We start from the raw sequence: 19,596 nt of genomic DNA, 5'->3' as shown, positions 1-19,596 counted from the left end.
TGAAAGCGCTTTCGCATACGGACAGGTTTTTCAGATGATTAATTGAAAGCCAGCACTCACATGGCTAGGCCCATTCCGCCTGGGACTGACCACATCCCAGACTGAATACATGGAGGGATTTTTCCTAGTGTGCAAAATGAAGCAGTTCTAAGTTCAGCTGTTTCTCCCCAGAATCCTAACAGCTACTAACCTGCGAGCTGCACCACCGCTAACTCAAAAGGGATGTAGGAGCACAGTTGCTCTAATATACACTCGTTCATTTTTCCTGTAATAAGATATCAGCATGACTTTTAGGACCACCAGAAATGCTTATTTTTCCTTTTAATGCACAGTATCTTTAAGAAATGTACACTTGAGTCCTAAGCACTGATATCCTAAGGGTATAGTGGAGGCATGGATACGGGGCATGCAAGGGGTTGAAAATATTGCCGAAACTCTCGCTGAGCACGAGTAAGGGGCTGCAGGAAAGGTAAAGAGTGGTAGAATTTAATCCAGAGCAATTCAGTCCCGTTGCTAGTAGGATAAATGTTTAAAAGTGAGAATTTCCTTAGTTTCACAGGGTTCGCAGGGCTTGACACAATGTTCCTTGAAACCAATGGAGAATTAGAAACAGCACTCTTTGCCACCTCTTGTCTAAAGTAATTGTAAATGTAGTGCACATAGTTTGAAACTGGACTGTTTTTACTGGAGGTTCCGAATAGCTGGTTTTTAGTATAATTTCTGTCTGTTTGCTTGTTTTTCGGCAGCCCAATGGTAGCAGCCAAGGCAAGGTGCACAATCCATTCCTTCCTACCCCAATGTTGCCACCACCACCTCCGCCACCAATGGCTAGGCCTGTGCCTCTGCCAGTGCCAGACACAAAACCTCCAACTACATCAACAGAAGGAGGGGCCACCTCTCCCACTTCTCCAAGTAAGTATAGACGCAGCGGGAAGCAAGGGCTGACAGCAGCGCACAGCGTGCTGCCGTCGTCCTCTATCTCCTGGTCAGAGATGAGGACCAGACTAGATCGGAGGATGTAGGGGAGAGCTCTCTGCTCTCTGTACGAGTGAACAAATTCTTAGCTTGTTTTATATCAGTGAGAAGAGAGTTAGCTGAAGGTTATGGTTTTGTCTCTGATTTTGTTGGCATTTCACATAACTGCCTATAAGAGAAATCAAAGCCTAAGTTAGGACATGGAGCTGGGACCTTTGGCACCCTTACTGATGCGAGGAGGCAATTTGGTGTCTCAAGACAGACCTTACAGGGTAGTTACTACACGGAAATCAGACAGATAGCCTCACAGAAAGCATTAATGCTTACACATACTGGCTAAACTAACAACTCTTTCGAGTTCTGTTCAGTTATAGTTCTTTGGGGAATAAGTCTTCTTAGACTAACCCAGACGTCTTTCCCGTACGACGTGGTTCCTGAGCCCTGTGTTTTGGGCAAGCTGTGGTATTTCTTAGGCCCAGGGAGAAAGCTTTCATCCTCTCTCCACCACCCACACGGCTCCCATATGTATTTTGTGTAGCCACAAGTCAAATATACAAATTCCTGGATACACGCTTGGGGATACCACTTTGGACTCACTCTGCTGGGAAACAAATGCAATTCAGCTGGGTTTGATGCTTTAAAAAAGTCTGGATGTGCAGGGAGTTAATTGTGAAATGATTTAATGAAGCTATGCTCAAACTGACATTTAAAAACAAAAGGGAAGCTTTCAGTGCTTTAATGGCAACTGTAGGGGACTTGTTCCACAGTGAAGGGTGTCCAAATAACATCCACAAACAAAAATCAATCTAATCGAAAGAGCAAATCCCTTTGTGTGCTTTTCAGGCTTATTATTTAAATGCTATATGCAACCACTGCTCGATACGAAAAGAGGAATTCGCTATTCAGGACATGTGAAGCTGAAACTTCTAAACCTTTGCATACTGTTGAGGAGATTTGCTCAGGTTCCGTGGGGCATTTTACAAACCCAGTCATCCTTAGAGCTTTGCATTGCCTTCTGCTGCGCAAAAGTACACAACCGCAAACTATGCAAGATGCTCCAGGTTGCTGAGAAAATCAAATGGGTTTTGGTATGAGACAGTTTGGTCAGATTGCGAATGCGATCTTCTAGAATCAGGACTTAGAACTGATCGGCTCATTTTCGTTGAAGCAAGCAGTTGATTCATTCCCTCCCCTCCACTCCTCTTTGTGACCTCAGACCAACACTTGCACTATCGAAAAGTTCTGAAACTTTCTGATGGGAGATACCATCTTTTAAGGCCTGTCACTAAGACATAGCAGTGGAATCTAAAAGGTTAATGTTTAGTCATGTTATCACTTTGTAGAGTCAGCAATGCCTTACTATTTCCTGGTCTTCAGAACTGGGAAAAACTAAAGTAGGTCAACATATATTTGTCATCAGAGTCGTGACTCAGTTTACTGGCAGTGTGTGGTGTTGAAAAGAAAAATAAAAATCCCAACATCATTTCAGCAGTCATCTTAATACCGATTTTTGGTGATACTGTGATCATGTAAACAAGCTAAAGGCGCGTTGGCCTGATTCTCAGCTGGCACAACAATTGGCATCGGTCCACTGAAGTTAGCAGAACACCACCTTGGTGGTGGGCTCAGGCTGGTCACTGTGGCTCAGTGTTCAGCAGACAGCTGCCACGTTAATTGCGAATGGAGGTTTTCTCAAGAGCAGCTAGTTAATGGTATTTAAACAAAGGATTAGGAAAATAATTACTGTTTGTTAATTAGCTACGCTGATATCTAAACATATAGCTCTGTACATAGTCAGGCACGCATCTTCCTTCTGGTAAGAAACAAGGATTTTGAATAATAGTGAATTGAGTTGTAAAGAAGCATATAATTTAATTTAGGGACAAGTTTTGCAGAAAAGTAGACTGTAGGAAATGCTTTTTAAGAGAAAAAGCAAAAACACTGCATACATACTAAAGCCAGTGGAAGTGGCTGTTTACATAAAGAGAAGGACAATGCGAAGTGCCTAGCCTTTCAGTAAGGGCCCACTGGACATCATTCAGTGTGTCAATCAGTACCAACCCTTCTATTTATGCTGGTGTGTATTTTTTCTTAACTAAATATTAGCCTACAAACAGCAAGTTCAGATTCACCAGAGTTTCATAAAAGCTGCACAAAAAGGTGTTTTCCATGGTGACGGGCTGCTCGAGTGCACCGGTTCGGGAGTGTCGCTGGGTTATGGCTGACTGCCCTGCAGAGCTCTAGGATATTGGAAAGTCACTTATGCAACAAAGAGAGGAGTGATGTTAGATTTTGGCCAGACTCTCTCCTTAGCAGTGTGGAAGAAAATGAACCTCCCCCTCCCCACCTCCCCGCCCAAGGAAATGGAGTGAAAAAGGTTGGCCTTTGCTCTATTCTCCTTCCCATTTTTGGTCCAGCAGAAAAAAAAATAATTAAAAAAAGCCCTCTGCAGAAACAAAATACAGTTATGGCCCTACCAAAAATTGGAATACGGCCCTCCTGAGGGGTGCAGGAGCCAGGAGCAGCTGTTCAATACAGCATGGCCTCCTGGGAATGAGAGCTAAAAATCACAACAAGGTGGTTAATGATTCTCAGAGCAATAGTGAAACTCTCCAGCTGTGACATTAACCAAAACACGAACATTAGCAGTGTCCGAGGAAGGAAGAGCCCCTGGAGATGCACACTGGGGATTTACCACTACTGGGTGGCCAGGCATGCTCTGGGAGTTGAACATTTCAGCTGCACATACTATCCCTTTGGAAAGCCAGCATTTTCCTCAGTGAGATGACACAACAGAGGTGGGTTTCACAAGGTTTAGGAGGATCCATTTTTCCTTCATAAAAAGCCATCCCAATAGAACACATCCTCAGTATCAGACACAGCCCCAAAATTACAATCTTATTGCAGATCTGATCTTTTGTTGGTAACCCGTAACAAACAGAAAACAGTGTTTTCTCAAACCAGACAATTTTCTGGGCTTGATATTTCATTGCCCAAAGAAAACACCACCTTACTACATGCCAGTTGGACTCTATCACTATCATCACTGAATCTGTGCATTAGAATCTGCAGCCCTCATTCCCTTTTGGAGTCCTTAAGAAATTGCCATCCTGTACACCATCATTGCTAAGGGCATTTTTTAACTAAATGTCATTTTCTGAGGTTCACAATTCTGCATGGGGAAAAACGTCGCTATTTTCCCTTGTTGGGCAAGATTGTTATCGGTTAATGTCCCTTAGCACAAAGGGGTTTTCGTGTTAAACAGCATTTGTGTCAGGATGAGAAGAATGATCTGGTGGCTATAGTACTGGATTCACAGTCAGATTGGATTTCTCTCCCCTTCTCTGCTGTGCATTGACTGAGCATCCCCTGGGCAAGCCATTTCAGCTTTCTGTTCGCTCCTTTCCCCATCTGTAAAGAAGAGGGTGATGACTGTATCATTTAATTTGTTAGAATTTGCAGTTCCCTCTAAGATACTCAGCTGCAGAGTGCACTGTGGTAGGAATTGCTGTATTGCACCGTGTTTCTCCAGTTAATTCTCTCACTTACGGTTCCACAATAGACTGGCTTGCAGTCCTCTGAAGAGTACAGCTTTTCCTATCGAGCACGTGCACCTGTTGACTTGGTCTGTGGAAGGGAGACATAGTGCTTCATCAGATTATTGCTCATCCAGATTACAAACCAAAAGTTTTCCTTTTCAGTCCAAAACTGATAAACAAAACACTTCTATACTTGATAGTAACGATTTCAGGAAAGTATATTTTGAATTAACATTCTGCTGCTGCCGACAATTTCAAAATACATGACATTCCCAAAACTGTTTGTTTGTCTTGTCTTTCATACAATTTCTTGCCATTTTGGCTAAATATCAAAGCTGTCTGTGTGAGCAAATGTTCTTTCCCTGCCAGCTCCTGTTTTGCTTGTTCCTGAAGTGAAGCATCATAGCAAATTTGTGGCATCACATTCATTTCCTTGGCTCTGGGCTATGATGTTGCAAACAACCCTCAGTGAATTCCAGTAGCAGGAAGACTGGGCTGGGCAGGAAGATGTTCCTAGTCAAGCCCAGAGGGCTACCTGTGGGCTAGAGCAAACCGCCCAGGGTTTGTGCATTCCCATAGTGCAAGGCTGATAAAGATCAGGAGATCTGCCTCAGAGACCTGGCTTCTGTTCCTTTCCTTGCCGTGGCTTTTTCTTTTCATAAAAAGGAGTGTGAAGATCCCACGACAGGGCTAGTGCATCTGTGCATACCACAAAACAGTATAACCAAGTGTAAACTGCTTTGAGTGGTTTGCCCCTTAACCTCTGGACAGAATACTGAGATCAGGAGGCAAGGGTATATATACCAAGACGCTAAGAAATGGCAAGGAAGACTGTAAGCAATACTGGGTACTGCCCCCTTTTCTGTGTTGTAACAGGAGTCACTGCTAATACGCATTCCTCATCAATAAAACATCCTGAGACAACATGGCCTGTTAAATGCGCCAGCATCTCAGGACATTTTGCAGTGAAGTGGGTCCAGCAGCTTGGGAGAGCCCAGTGCAAAGCCTGCTCTACATGCGTGTTCCCCATCGTGTCAGTGCTCTGCTTCTTGGCTCTAGCACTGCCATTATGTGCCCTTGAGGAAATACCACACTGACATCCGAATGTTTTCAGAAAGAAAGTTAAACATAGTTTGAAGCATTATGGAAGAAAGGTGTACAAAGTTACTCACCCAGAAAGGTTTGAGGGGGCTTTTTATTTAAATGCTTCAGAATCTGTTTGCACACAGAAGACGTTTAAGACTGTTCTGATGGTTTCCCTTTGATTTTCTACCAACTATCACAGTTAGCATAAGTATCTGCCAACAGGAAACTCTAAACAAAGTCTTGAGTTCCTTCCCTTTTGAGTGGGACTTCACTTGCTCCAAGGGATCCAACGGCCTCTCCACTCATTTTGCTTCCCTAAAAGTAGACCAGAGGAACCAAACAGCAAATGGTTGATTTCTGAGCTTTCTGTTGATTTTCCCCACTGCAAAAGGAATTTTTATTCTTGCACAGCACAGGGCTCAGTATTTAAATTAAAAAAAAAAAAAACCTCTAAAAAAGTGCAGAAAAATCTTTATACGTGGCACCAGCAACAGAGAGACGAATCCTTCCAAACTTCTGGCTTCTTTGAATTATTAAGCACATTAACACGGCAAAAAAGACAAGGAGAACAACTCACCAAATGCACTCGGTTTGCTTCTCCATTGATTTGCAGACAGGGATAATAACAACCAGTGTAGCTGTTGAAGCTCCAACACACAGGCTACACTGCAGCTTGTAAAGTCACTGTAGAAAAATGCATTAGTGCACTTCAGAATGCCTTGAGATCTGTGTGAGGGAAAGGTGGTCCTTGCCTGATTTTTGCATGCTTTAGCTAAGTGTTTTGGAATGAAAGCTCCCCTCACCAGAAACAACTGGGAAAATTCATTCTTAGAAGACAGGAGCACCTTATCTCCCTTCAGATCAGTAAGAAATGAAGCCGTGCAGTTCCTGGGTGACTTTGGGTGACTTCTGCTGTCTCATTTAGCTGTGAGAATAAGGAGGCATCCGGAAATGTCTGTGAGATTCAGGTAGAGAGCCAAGGGAAGGGTTCTGCGTTCCTGGAGACTTGGGAACCCCTCTCCAAAGGGTTTTGTGGGAATGCCAGGAGTTTGCGTGGGCAGCCTGCACTTTCACCAGTGGGAAATCCCCCGCAGGCAGTTAAGTACAAGGCTGTCCTTCAGCTGAAAGCAATCAGAGGGTGGTAAAGAATTTGGGAAAGTAAATGATGTGGCTCTTATCAGATCCTGTGCATCTGCTTGTGGTCTCCGTAAGAGAGGTGGACTGTTGGGTTGGTTCAGCCTCAAACCAGGGACCCCTCCAACACAGTGACTCCTCACCAAACATTTTGCCATAAGAAAGGCAACAGGCTTCATCTGCACAGACAGCTCAGTGTCTTCTCCAACTCCTAACTCACTGTATTTTTCTGTAATGTTGAGGCCTGAACATTATATTTAGCCTGACTGGAATTTGGCACGGAACTTTCCTTTTGACATTGTTTTTTGTCTCTTCATTGGATAGTTAGATTGTCTGGGGATTTTATTCAGCAGAATGCATTCCCATAAATATATTTAAAATAGACAGAATTGCTGTTAGTATTAAGGCGTCTATTTAGGTTATTTCAATTTAGATCTGAACATGCAAAAATTGAACAAAGGAGAAGATTGCATGGGGGATTCTCAAATGAGAGGAAGACTGAAACACATTGAAAGCTTTTGAATTTGGAAGTACGTGGCATTGTGGATGGTTGCAGTAGAGAATATAATGCAACAACAAAATCATTAAAGTACTTCAAGTTTGGAAGTAATCTGGGTTCTTGGCTTGCATTGCATTTAATAGCTTTACATTTATGGGAGCCATTCCAGTTTTTAAAGGCAGCTTCAGCCTTCAGACTGATTGCACTTACCACCCAGTGAAACTGCAACCCATTAATTTTTTACCAAAAGGATCTTCCTAGTTTGTCAAACACATCAAGTGAACATTTTAGAGAGTGCAGACCACAGCAGTATGGAAACCAAAACTTTATATCGAGAGAGAATGCTGGATTAGCACGAAATAATTAGTGAGCACTCCAGTAAATTGGCTGCTTTGCAACCTCCATGAAAGACCCCACGTAGCGAAGCGAGAGCAGGGATGCATGTGCCATGCCAGGACCCCCAAGGCTCACGCAGTACCTCTCCCAGCAGCACCATTACTGCAAGGAGCCCTTGCCCAGCTCGCACACAGCCATGCCCCCATCATTAGGGCCGAGCCTTTCCAGTGTCTAAAACCAAACTCTCGCTCTCTAAAATGTTTGCACATTTCTATGTTAAACATCTGCTTAGGTGGCTCTGAGATGGTGTGTTTTGGTGTTGTTCGTGTGCAATCTAGTGCCGCTTCCTCAACGCATGTGTCCCTTCCCTTCACAGCCTACTCGACACCCAGCACCTCCCCCGCAAACCGATTCGTCAGTGTTGGACCACGGGATCCAAGCTTTGTAAATATCCCTCAACAGACTCAGGTGGGCCGCTTTCAACTTCTCTGTATGCCTGCAGCCTCTTCTTCTTCAGTGTCCTCTAACGTGTCCCCGCGGAGCCAGCTGCATTGCCACTGTCACTTCACCCACATGGTCTCAGTAACTACAGTGAAATGTCACTTGCAGTTTGTTTGTCTGTTGTGTTTGGTTTTTTTTGGTTTTTTTTTTTTGGGCTTATGTAGCAATAACACTGCTTTTGTGACTGGAAAGATCTCTCTCGCTTTCTAAGATATTGCTGCTAGTGCACATTTTGTTCCTCTAGGAGTGCGTTTTCAGGCTCTCACTGCAAGCTGTTCCCTAGGCAGTGCATTTAATTCCAAAGGAGCTGAGAGAGAGCTGCCAGGTAACCGTGCACCTTAGTCCCCCCCCGAACCCAACGGGAGCCTTTGCCAAGGACTTCCACATTCATAAGAAAAAATAACCTGGAATTCATGGCTGGGCATTTGCATGGGGGGCTGAGCGAGCAGGCAGTTCTGTAATTGCGAGCACATCTGTTTCCTTACACAAAGAGCAAACAGTCCGGTGGAGGCAGGCCTATAAAGCTGGGTTAGCTGAATTCATAGACCTGCTACGGTCGAATCAGAAGCTCAAGTAAACATTTGTGTTTCTTTAGGAGAAGGACAAGGTTTAAATGTGCTTTTTCCAAGCTGTATCAAATTCCCAGGGTCGATTAAGAAAATAGTTGTTGGCAGTTTTGTTAGCAGCTAATTTGAGCCAGATGTTGAAAAAATTAAGGCAGTGCTTAATATCACGTTATCAAGGGGGAGAAGGTATAAAAGAAGTGAGTAGAAGCAGTGTATTAGGACAACTGCAGTTTGTAGCATGAAGCGATTGCTTAACTGTGCTACAGTTCTCCCAGAGGTGAACATGAAGAATATTTGGATCGAGGTGGCGTCGGTAACTAAAAAAGTGATTGTTTCAGTGACCAGCAAACTGTGCAGTACTACGTGTAGCTCTTTTTCCCAGTCATCTCTGTCCATCTGCCTCATCAGTGTGCAGACTCGTGGCTGTCACGTCCCGCAGCCCTGCCTTGTAGTGATGGCAGCACCTCTGCTCCTGACGAAGCACAAAGGCACTGAGCACCCGAGGTTTTCAGTTTGCAGGGCTGCTGCCACAGGCTGGCAACACAGTGTGTTTTCTTGCTATCTGTTCTTTGTGTACAATTTGTTAGGGGCTTTAGTTTATAGCTCTGTCGACAGCACAGGTTAAACTACATTGGATCTCCAACCTTCACTGCATTAAATAGGGTCACAGAAAGTACACCGGCAGCGCAGTGTGGGGCTTTAACCCATCCAGTTCTGACTTCTGTTCACACACGAGCAGAATGCAGCCTGCACTCCACTTTCCAGGCTTCTTCCTTCATTCGGTTTATTTACGTGACAAGTTTTCATGTGCCTTCACATTTAAATTCTATTTCTCTGGTCTTGGGAACAACCAGAGTACACAGAAATACTCTGCAGGCAGGAAGCAGGAATGGTGAGGTACGCTGCTAAAGTCCTTAAGCATTTGGTCTTTCCCTTCAGAGCTCAGGAAACTTGAAACCCTTTGGAGAATGGTACGTTACCTTTTCCAGAGGACCTGGAAAACAACTAGTTGATAAATTGATCGTAGAGTAGGACACAACAACATGAAGTCTCCAGAAATATTTTAAACTGCCTTGCATCCTGCAGCCTCGGCTTCCCAGATAAGTTTGTTGACTGTAAACTCTTCTCCTTATTTATGACTTGAATCGTTTTAAGTGCTCTAGCCTTACTTGAGCTGCCTCCCTGTAATGCAGCATAGTGAATAACAGCCCGGTAATATGAAAAACAATACTGGAGCACAGCTTTCAATTAAAGTCAAACATACTGCAGTGGAGAAAAGACTGACTCCCAGGCTCCGGCTCCGGCCACATCTCCGTGCTTCTGTACATCGCTGCACCGCCGCAACCCACTTGGTACTAAATATATAATTTATCAGGGAGTAAAACTCACTACTTATTCATGAAATAACTCTGAAGTTGACCGCATTTTAAATCAGAAGAGTGAGGTAAAAATACTGGCTGCAATGATTTGGGATTTACCTAGAGTTCCTCTAAACAAAGCTGTCCTCTTGTAATATTTTTTTTGCAGGACGTTAGCGTATAAGTGAGGAGGATCACTTGGGATATTTTCAAAATGAAAATATAAAAACAAATAGGGCTGCGTTATTAGAAGCAGCTGGGGTGGCTGCTTTTCATCAGGGTTTTTATAGTACATTCAGACTGGGGTTAAAATGTGGGTCTTGAGGACCCCTAACTGTCAGGCCACACAGCTCCCTTGGACAAGAGGAAGCAGCAAACACTTACAGCTTCTAAAAGTCAGGCTTCAACGCAAGGGCTAAGCAACTCTTTAATGCTGTAACGACAGAGACCATATCTGAACTCTTTTTTGGGGGGCAGGGGAAATTACAGTGCAGCTACAGGTTGGAAGGAAACATTATGATCAGCGTTTTGGTTGCCTTGATTTTCTCTTCCCATTGGTGGGTCATTCGACTACAGGCAATGGTTATACATCACAGTCATTAGCCTTAAAGTGCTGCAAAAGTGCGTGTGTGCACAGGGATGTGACAGTGCTGTTCTGCAGAAGTCACATTTCCCATACATGGGCATTCAAGGGCTTTCACAGAACATTGGAATAAAATCGCAGACAAATGTACAACGCTGTGGCTGGATTTGAGCAAGGATCATTCTGTCCTGTGCTGTTTTTAAACAACCAAAAACAGCACATGCCTTTCTTAATGGGCATTATAAAAATTAGCAATAGACATTTCCATTAGCAGCGTGTTCTAATTTATGTCAGATTGCGTCAAATATAATCCCTTAAAGGAATGTCTTACAATTTATACAATATTTTACTCAGAGAAAGGCTGTATTCCTGTATTAACAAAGATTGTAGCCAGACTACAGCTCCATGCAGAAGAGAGCAGGAATGAAACTGATTTAAGTCAGTCGTCGTGATTCAGCCACAAGAGCCCCAGAAGGGCCACCGGGCAGGCCTGGCTTGAACCACTCACACTCTGGTGTGGCACACACCACTGTTGGTGGCTCCCCACATAATTGTCCTGTGTAGGGGGTTATTTGAATCTGAATTTCTGTTTGAGCTATTAGAAGAAACACTTGACTTGGCATCCTCTGTGTCTGTTGACAAAAAGGCACAGGTGTTGTAACCTTTGCTTGATAAATCATTTACTTTTGCTACTTGACTTGCAAGCAGTATGGGGGCATCAGCTTTTTAACTACCATTTCCATATGCAAATCAGAAATACAGTATGCCTGGGCTACGCAGTCTTTAGTTTCAAAAGCAAGCTGGTCTGGGTGCTTCATGACTAAGTAATAGATATGCCTCTCATGTTGCCAAGGGCTTGTAATAAGGAGAGTGGTAGGGGAATGTGAAAGTACCATCACATTAATTAGGGACTGGCCTATCGATAGCAACAGAATAAAGGGTTCTGAGTAGATTTGCTGGTATTATTTTATTTGTTTTTCCCTAACCTAGTGATAAAAGTACTTATGAAACACAGGGTACGTACTCAGACCTTGTGAAGCTGGAAACACCAAGCTAGCAGTGACCAGAGCTCGTGGCGTCACTCTCTGCTCTCAGCACTGCGGGTCAATCTCTAATGCCCTCACTTTACTCTGTAGTACACAATTCCTTTAGGGATCACAAGCACTCTGTGCACAGCAGCTCCACTAAACATCATTCCCCAGGCTGAGCCCTGCTCACCACCTCCTTACCCTATGTCTTCCTGGAAACTGTACATGGGATGCTAACACAGCTACCGAGCAGCACCCGCCTTCCCCATCTGATCGCTCCTACCTGCCAGGACTCTGTGTGCCTACAGGGTGAGGGGACAGGGATGCACAGAGCACAGACCGCCTCCCACTGCAGCCACTGAAGCAGAGGATCAGCTTTTTTTACCACCTGTGAGAAAGTGAATGGTTTTCTTCTCTGCTTAAGAGAGAAAACGCGCCATATATCGTCCTGATCAGCTGCTTCAGGAAAAACCACTCTTGAAAACGTAAACATATTTTTATGTCAGATTCATCCCACTTGGCTTCTAAAATGCTGTTAAGCACAGAAAGCAAATATTTATTCCTATCCCTTTCTCGAGGAACGGATGCAAGTTTTCAAACAGAACAGCAATAGCAGTTCCCCCCAGTCCTGCTTTTGCAGGACCCCAAAGTTACAGCCAACTCAGCCAACGAATCACAGAATTACAGGGGTTGGAAGGGACCCGTTCACATTTCCCAGATGGGGCCCTGAACCACTCCACTACAGCACTGCTCAGGACAGAACTAATCCTTAATAATAGAAAACCAGTTTTAAGAAAGATCCGTAACTTTACTTAGCACGCTGTGATAAAATATAATAGGAAAAAAAAAGAAAAAAGAAGCTCAGCTATTCAGGAGAACTAGCAGTATGAAGAGCAGCAAGCTCAGAAGTACGGGCGTGCTTTTGCCTTAAAAAGGTACAAAAGCCCTTCTGTGAAGAGTAATGCCCTGTGGGAAGCTAGGGGTAAATCACAGCACTGCAGCAAAAGGGATGCTGCATAGATAGTCAGAGGCAATGGCCAGCTCCTCTAGAGCTGCTCCTGTTCTCCGTGTTCCCTGAATGAGACGGTGATTTTCTTATTCAGAGCTTTTATTTTTCTCTAAAAAAAAAAAGACAGGCCATGTGCCTCAGGTGCGTAACAAACTATTAATTGTACAGTTACTTTCTTTTCTAGAGACAAGGGGAAGACTCTTCTCCCTCCCCACAATCCCTTCAGAAAACAAACTGCAACCTGCAGCGTTTCACTGGCAGCACTTTAAAACAAAGGGCACTTGGATGAAAAAGGAAAAAAAAATGAGCTTTCTGCTGTGTCCTGTAGGTTAGCAGATGTGAGCTCTGTCAGGCGAGGGAGGGAGGGAGGCAAATTCCAGAGTAGATGGTCCTTGTGTGATAACAGCCAGCCTGGCTGCCCAGACACTTAATTCGGAGGAATGCAGTGCAGGTGATGCCCCGCACTGGGGCGGGCGTGGGGGGAGGTGGTCCCACAGGTAGAAGGGCCGAAACCGAATCGCTGTATGGGATCCATAGATCAAAGTCAGCACCTTGAGCAGGGAGCTAGCGCAGCTGAAACCGCGTGGCTGTTCTGTGCCCAGGTTCCATTGCCACCCTATGGAAGAAAGAAACCAGTGCACACATTTTCCTTCCGACAGATGAAACACGCGCCTTGCTTCGGCAGGGATTTTCCTTCTTTTGCTTCTCGCTGAACCTCTGCCACAGCGCCCTGCCCTTTGCGCTGCCAGAAAAGGATGCCGAGCTGCCGGCCCCACGTTGATGGGCTTTATTAAGGAGTGCCACAAACTGCCTGTCCTTTCTGCCTCCGCACCCTCCCGTGTCTCCCATTTCCCCAGCCCAGGCGTTGCTCACTCAGACACGTAGCACCTGCTGGCCCGCGGGCAGGAAGGGCAAGGTCAGGAGGCTGTGCTGTCGCTGCCGTGTGCTAACAGCTGACCACCACAGCAGGCAGCTTGTGTCTGGGGGGTGCGTGTGGTTTGCACGTTGCAGGGGACGTGCAGAGAACATGAGAGGCTGCAGGAACGAGATCAGGCCTTTTATTTTGGGGGTTCTGATTGGGACTATTTATAAGCCAGGCGGCGCTACTTGTTGCTCAGGTGGCTGTTCCTGGGCAGGAATACTTATCCCAAGGGCTGAATGCACCGCTTCTGTTTGAGCGTAAATGGGGATGAGGACCACTAATGTAAAAGCCCTTGTTTTAACCGGTTCAGCCCCCTGAGAACCACATATTCCGTCAGGTAACCTCAGTAGGTGAGCACACGGGGCTTTAAGCTTGGAACAAGCTTAAACTGCAGAGCACTTGAAAGCGGGGTCCTGACTACCCCTCGGCCTATAGCAGCAAACATAGCTGCAGCTTCAGAAAGTGATTCGAGTGTAGGAATAACTTCTGTCCTGAGTAGGAACTGAAATTTGCAGGGACAGATCCAAACTCATTTGTGGTATGTGGGACTGCTTCTTTCCAGAGCTGCTGAAGTTGGAAGGGTCTCTGCCCTCCCAAAGCTAGCAGAGGTCTGCAGGCTTCCCATATGGGCAATGGGGTGTGAGGGCTGCCCTCCTGTGAAACTCCCAGCAGAGCCCCCGTGTTCAAAATGCCATGAGTTTTGGATTGCTTGTGGGCATGTGGGCCCTGTGCCCTGGGGGATGCTTTCCTACATATAAATACAAATAAAATGAGAAATCCAAACTGAAGGTTGGAGCCAGAGCCATTGTAATGAACATTGGAGGGTGTGAAATGAGAAAGCTGTATGTGTGAACACTTCATTTACACTAAGTGCTGGGGCTGAAGGGCATTGAAGGAGGATGGGCCTGAGCCCTACCCTGACCTCTGAAAGCTACAAGGCAGAAAGTATCCTGCTGCACAACCATTGGCACCAAGCTGCCGATTGTCAGGGCTGCCTCCCACCTTCCACCCAGCGTGCAGCTGTACAGACCTGACCTCAAGGGTGGCCTGAAGATGGCTTTAAAAAGGTGATGTAGGTCTGCAGAGAGTGTGTGCAGCTAAAGCAGTGTCAATTCTGCCAAGCACCACCAGGTCTCAGACCCTGGTGGGCCGAAAGACTTCAGATTCTGCCTGTGCTTTGTGTTTAGCCATATTCAACTTGCTTTTGTGGAAATTAGTCAAGGAAACGTGGGCTGAACCCTTTGCTGAGTTAAAATTGAGATGGTTCCACCATGATGGGAGCAAAGAGCCTGCACGCAGTCATGGTGCTCTTGATGTGCCCTGCTCACATAATAGCTCGGCAGCCACCAGTCCCCAGTGCTGCGCAAGTGTGAACGTGCCGCTCTGATCACAGCTGCTAATGAAGTTCAGAGTATGCTCCACAGAGAGGGGATACAAAGGTGACCAGAAATCAGGGGCACTCCCCAACTCCCATTCCCTTCACTGTCTGTTCAGCTCAGAGCACAAAGCCCATTTAATTGAGCTTTCGTGCCGAGGGGCAGTATGAAATTTCACTCTCAAATCAGTTCTTAGAAAGCAGCAGAGAACAGTGTGCCTCGAGAAGAAAGCACATGTTGCACTATAAAGGTAAGGGTTCATAGAAGACTTCCCAGCACCATCATGTGGCCTTATCTTCAAAGTGGGCTGGAGCCAAATGGGTCCAGAAATGCCTGGGTTGCTCCTCAGCAGGGGAGATCCTTTCTCCTGTGCTTTTTCTCCCTCCTCCTCATAGGCTCCAGTGAGCAGTTCAGATATGTTATTTTATTTTTATTTTTTTTTGAAACTAACACTAAGCATCCTATTTCCAATAGATATAGCATGCAATTATTTACAATGGACATAGACAAATTTCCCAAACTAAGCAATTAAACTTACTGCATTTTTCCCTTCCTTACAATAAACAGGAAGCCTGTGTGTAAGGCACCCTTTCTGTGGGTTTTATGGCCATTACTTATGTTCCACAGTAGGGGAGAAGAGAGAGAAGAAGTAAGTGTGGGCCTGGTGGGAAGAGTTGGCAAATGCAGAAATATGATGAATGAGTTGGAGAGATTTAATTTCTCCCTAAATTCTCTACAAGCTGTGTAACCTTTCTTTAGCTAAACAATTACTCTAAAAGGCAATGATTTTCTGCGTTTTCATTGAAAAGTCTTAATAACAATGGCCTATGTTCTCCTTCTTGAAGAACTTCTGCCAAAAAAACAGTTTTCTTTTTTCCATTCAGCAGGAAACTTGTCTTTTATTTTTTCAGTCTCATATTCCCCACTAGCATGGATTTACAAGGCCTAGCACTTATTGCACAGGGTGGGAAGAAGCTTCCCCTCCGGCCAAATCATTTTGGTCCATCTCCTCTACAGGGATTCTTGCATCTTCCTCACAAGAAGAGTGCAGCCGCTGTCAGAGACACAATACCAGACCCCAGTGGCCATTTAGCCTGACAAGAAGTGACAGTTCCTATCAGTACATGGGAGGGGGCTCCCACATTTGTTTCTCGGTGGGCAAGTGGCTGTGGCAGAGGTTGCATTCAAAGGAGGGAGCTGGTATTGACCTCTGTGGGGTGCAGGAGGCAGTCACCAGATGGCTCAGGTTCAGGACTGTGCCCGTGGCCACGCTGCCCACATGACTGAACCAAAAGGTGCTGGTCCTCGTGGAGCAACGTGGTCCTGGGGCCTGCTGCAGACTGCAGGGACTTTGGACAAGCAGTATGGGTAGAGCATTTTCCTCCTGCAGAGTTGCGTGCTTTTTCAGACGCATGCATGCACGCACACACAAATCAAACCTAGGAGTATAAGGCCAGATGATAGCTATGTACTCTTACTGCTTTTACTTGACGTCGCTGGTTTCCTGCCGCCCCCACCCGCCCCAGCCTCCATTGCAGATAATGCTGTATTGGATTAGTCTGCCTCGCTGCTGCATCAGGTCCCAGATCGATTTATTGACTCTGTCAGAGTGGCTACTACAGTAATTGTTACAAGAGCAGAATGGAAAGCAAGAATGTGTCCACATAAAATATAAAAATGACGTTTTGTTCTTTCGCTCCTCTTTTGCCCTATAGATCTTTATGTGTTTACACAGTGGAGAGCACTTTACTTAAGTTAATCAGCTCCTTCTACATTATTAATTGCGACAGTTAGGGTGCTACATGGTGGCAAACGTATTATTGAGAACATTGATCTCACGCTCACGGTGTGGACCTGAGTAGGTTTTGCATTCCTCCCCTTCTTTTGCAACTGCTTTAGGATACCATCAAATCATATTTCCCTGACTGACAATACTCCATCAATACAATTGATTTCAGGGAGGGGCAGAGAGGGGCTCACGAGAATGAAAGGAGTGCACAGACCTTCAGTGTCTTCTGCAGGCTCGGAGAGGGGTTGCTGGAAGTTGGTAATCATGATGATTACATGCCTGGCCTGATTTCTCTGTTTGGTAAAGAGCATTCATTTAAGGGCTGAAGTTTGTGAGTGTTGAAGGTTTGCAGAGATGGCATGATGAGACCTTTTAAAATGCATCTAGAATGCGTACTCTTAAAAAAGACATACTGACTTTTTACAGGGGTTTTGGAAGCGCCTTTGAAAGGCATTTCATGAAAGTTCAGCTTTCTCAGCTGATACCTATACGAGCCCCATAAATTCCACCCAGCCTGACAAACTCCAGTAGGTGTCACATGTGACCTGGATGGAAAAGGTCAGCAGCTGAATTTATGGCTTTTGCATTTACTGGAACATTCAGATTTTTTGCCAACTGCCATATATACTTTTTAACAATTCTGCAATCAAAGGTTCAGGGCCACAATGTACAGTGAAGGTCAAAAACTAAAGGCCACAAACCCTACATGCTTCTCAGTGGATAGGCATTACAGCTTCTTCTGTTCTGAGAGTCACCTTTGCTTAATGTCCTTAACAGGGAGGTCAAGGAATAAATAAACTTCAGAAGTGAACAGTGTACGAAATAGACTGTCTTGCTCTGAAATTAATGGTACATTCCTTAAGAAGGGACTGAACGATGAGAAGTGAAAGACAGTTTGCAGCAGATTTAATCTTTGCAAACCAGTGAGCACCGCCTCTCTTTGGAGCATCCTACTCCAATGCAAAGAGCGTACAGGGAAGGATTTGAGCTTCGTAAGGAATACAGCAAAATGATACAGCAAAATGACTGTAAGCTTGCTTAAAATTGCTCATGTTTTAAATTTGACAAAGATGTCTGTTCTTAGTGAGGATTACTAGCTGTGTGCCAGGAGTTGGCTTTCAAATTGTACCTGGCTGTGGTGTGATCAGTTCAGAGCATGTAAAAGTATCATTTTGGCTCTGACAGCTCCCTTCATAGGATTCCCAAAGTGAGGTGGAACAGGAAAAAAAATAATCCAATAAAAAAAAGAGTCTTTGAAAAAAATCTAATATAAGGAAATAAAGAGGCTGACCATACCTTGGCGGCTTAACGAAGTAGCCTTTAGATAATTCACTTATTAATATCCACTTTTCAAAACAGTATTGACTCCATAATCATAATATTTTCTGGCAGCTTCACTTACATGAACCTACCCTTGCATCGTCTATACAAATAATGGTTGTTACAGAAGAAGAGATGCAGATAAATATATTTCAGAAGCCAATCAAATGTAATTTTATTTACGAGATAGAAACAAGAAGAAATCACTGCCGATGAAAAGCAGCCACCTCTGAGGCTGAACACTAGAATCTCTGCTCTGCTTGGAGCAGCTTTATACAACTTCAGATATCCTTCTGTGCTGTTTGTTGTAACTCCATCTCATTGAGTGCAGCAATAGAGAAGGCATCTTGAAAAAGAAAATAGTTTTCCTTTTCCTTTTCCTTTTCCTTTTCCTTTTCCTTTTCCTTTTCCTTTTCCTTTTCCTTTTCCTTTTTCCTTCTCTTTTTCCTGTTCCTTATTCTTTTCTTCTTCTTTTTTCAATTTTTCTTTTCCTTTTTTCTTTTTTCTTTTTTCTTTTTTCTTTTTTCTTTTTTCTTTTTCTTTTTTTTCTTTTTCCTTTTTTCTTTTCTTTTTTCTTTTTCTTTTTTCTTTTTTTCTTTTTTTTCTTTTTTCTTTTTCTTCTTTTCCTTTTCCTTTTTTCTTTTTTTCTTTTTCTTTTTTCCTTTTCCTTTTTTGTTTTTTCTTTCTTTTTTTTTTCTTTTTTAAAGTACTTTCTTTCTGTAGTCCTTTGGGTTAAAGATCATGTCTGTTATGTATGGTGTTGGACCTGACTTAGGCAGAAGAGAGCCAGAGATGGAAGATTTGCTATTGGCAGGAGTTGGTTTTAGAAATATAGTTATCTTTTTGTTTGTGTTTAAATGTTGCTTATAGATGTGCACAATAGAATAAACCTAGTTTTTTTCAAATAAATGAGCTAAATGGTAACATTCACATTCACTGCGTAGGGAGGGCTGTCGCCACAGCAGTCGTGGATCTCCACACTATTTTTTTTTGTGACTACAGGTGTTATCTCTCAACAATTCCAAAGCAGTTTTCCTTGATGTAAAGATAGGCTTAGTTTTGGGGTTTCCCAATTTTCTTGTCTCAGAAAGCTCAATCTGAAGGTACAGGACAGGTTGTGTTCCACCCCTCTCGTTCCCGGTCAGGGGGAGCTCCGCAGGCTCCTGATAAACTCTTTGTGCTGGGAACAGCAGTACAAGGGCAGAGTCTGGCCCAGTAATTGCAGCTGCTTTATCACTTCTGTTGATGTTGCGTGAGTCAAAACAGAGCTCAGGTCCTCCTGCGGCGGCTGGAGGCTTTTCAGAAATATGAGGAGTAAAAGTAGTAACATGCAAAAAAAATACGGGGAGGAGAGCTGTAATTCTCAGTACAATGGAGCAGCTTACTGACTGAGTACAAAGAGCCACTTCTGTACAGTCTGTTTTCAGAGAAAAGCCCCACATTCGGCGACTCATAAAAGCGAAGAGACACCTTTTGATTTTCAGTTCAAGGTTTACGTTAGCAATTTCATCTGTTTTCTCTGTTAGTATTAATTAAATTGAGATAGTTTAATTAGTATTACTAAATTTGATCATT

The 19,596-nt window shown here is 44.2% G+C and overlaps 1 protein-coding gene across 13 annotated transcripts in view; it reads left to right on the top strand.

Annotated features, from left to right (window-relative positions):
- Positions 1-19,596, top strand: part of NFIA (nuclear factor I A) — a 232,024-nt gene that overhangs the window by 198,206 nt on the left and 14,222 nt on the right. For 8 of the 13 annotated variants that reach the window (XM_065738002.1, XM_065737975.1, XM_065737966.1 and 5 more), the window contains 2 exons: positions 747-912; positions 7,946-8,037. In XM_065738002.1, the coding sequence (XP_065594074.1) occupies positions 747-912; positions 7,946-8,037 (258 nt within the window). The remainder of the gene's footprint in view (positions 1-746; positions 913-7,945; positions 8,038-19,596) is intronic. The other 5 variants (XM_065737984.1, XM_065737939.1, XM_065737911.1 and 2 more) reach the window with 2 other exon arrangements.

The sequence above is a fragment of the Cyrtonyx montezumae genome, unplaced genomic scaffold, assembly GCF_038088225.1.
Source record: "Cyrtonyx montezumae isolate F1298 unplaced genomic scaffold, pur_monq_1.0 scaffold_1, whole genome shotgun sequence".
Taxonomy (NCBI): domain Eukaryota; kingdom Metazoa; phylum Chordata; class Aves; order Galliformes; family Odontophoridae; genus Cyrtonyx; species Cyrtonyx montezumae.
The sequence above is the reverse complement of the archived record's forward strand: the minus strand, read 5'-3'. Positions and strand labels throughout refer to the sequence as shown.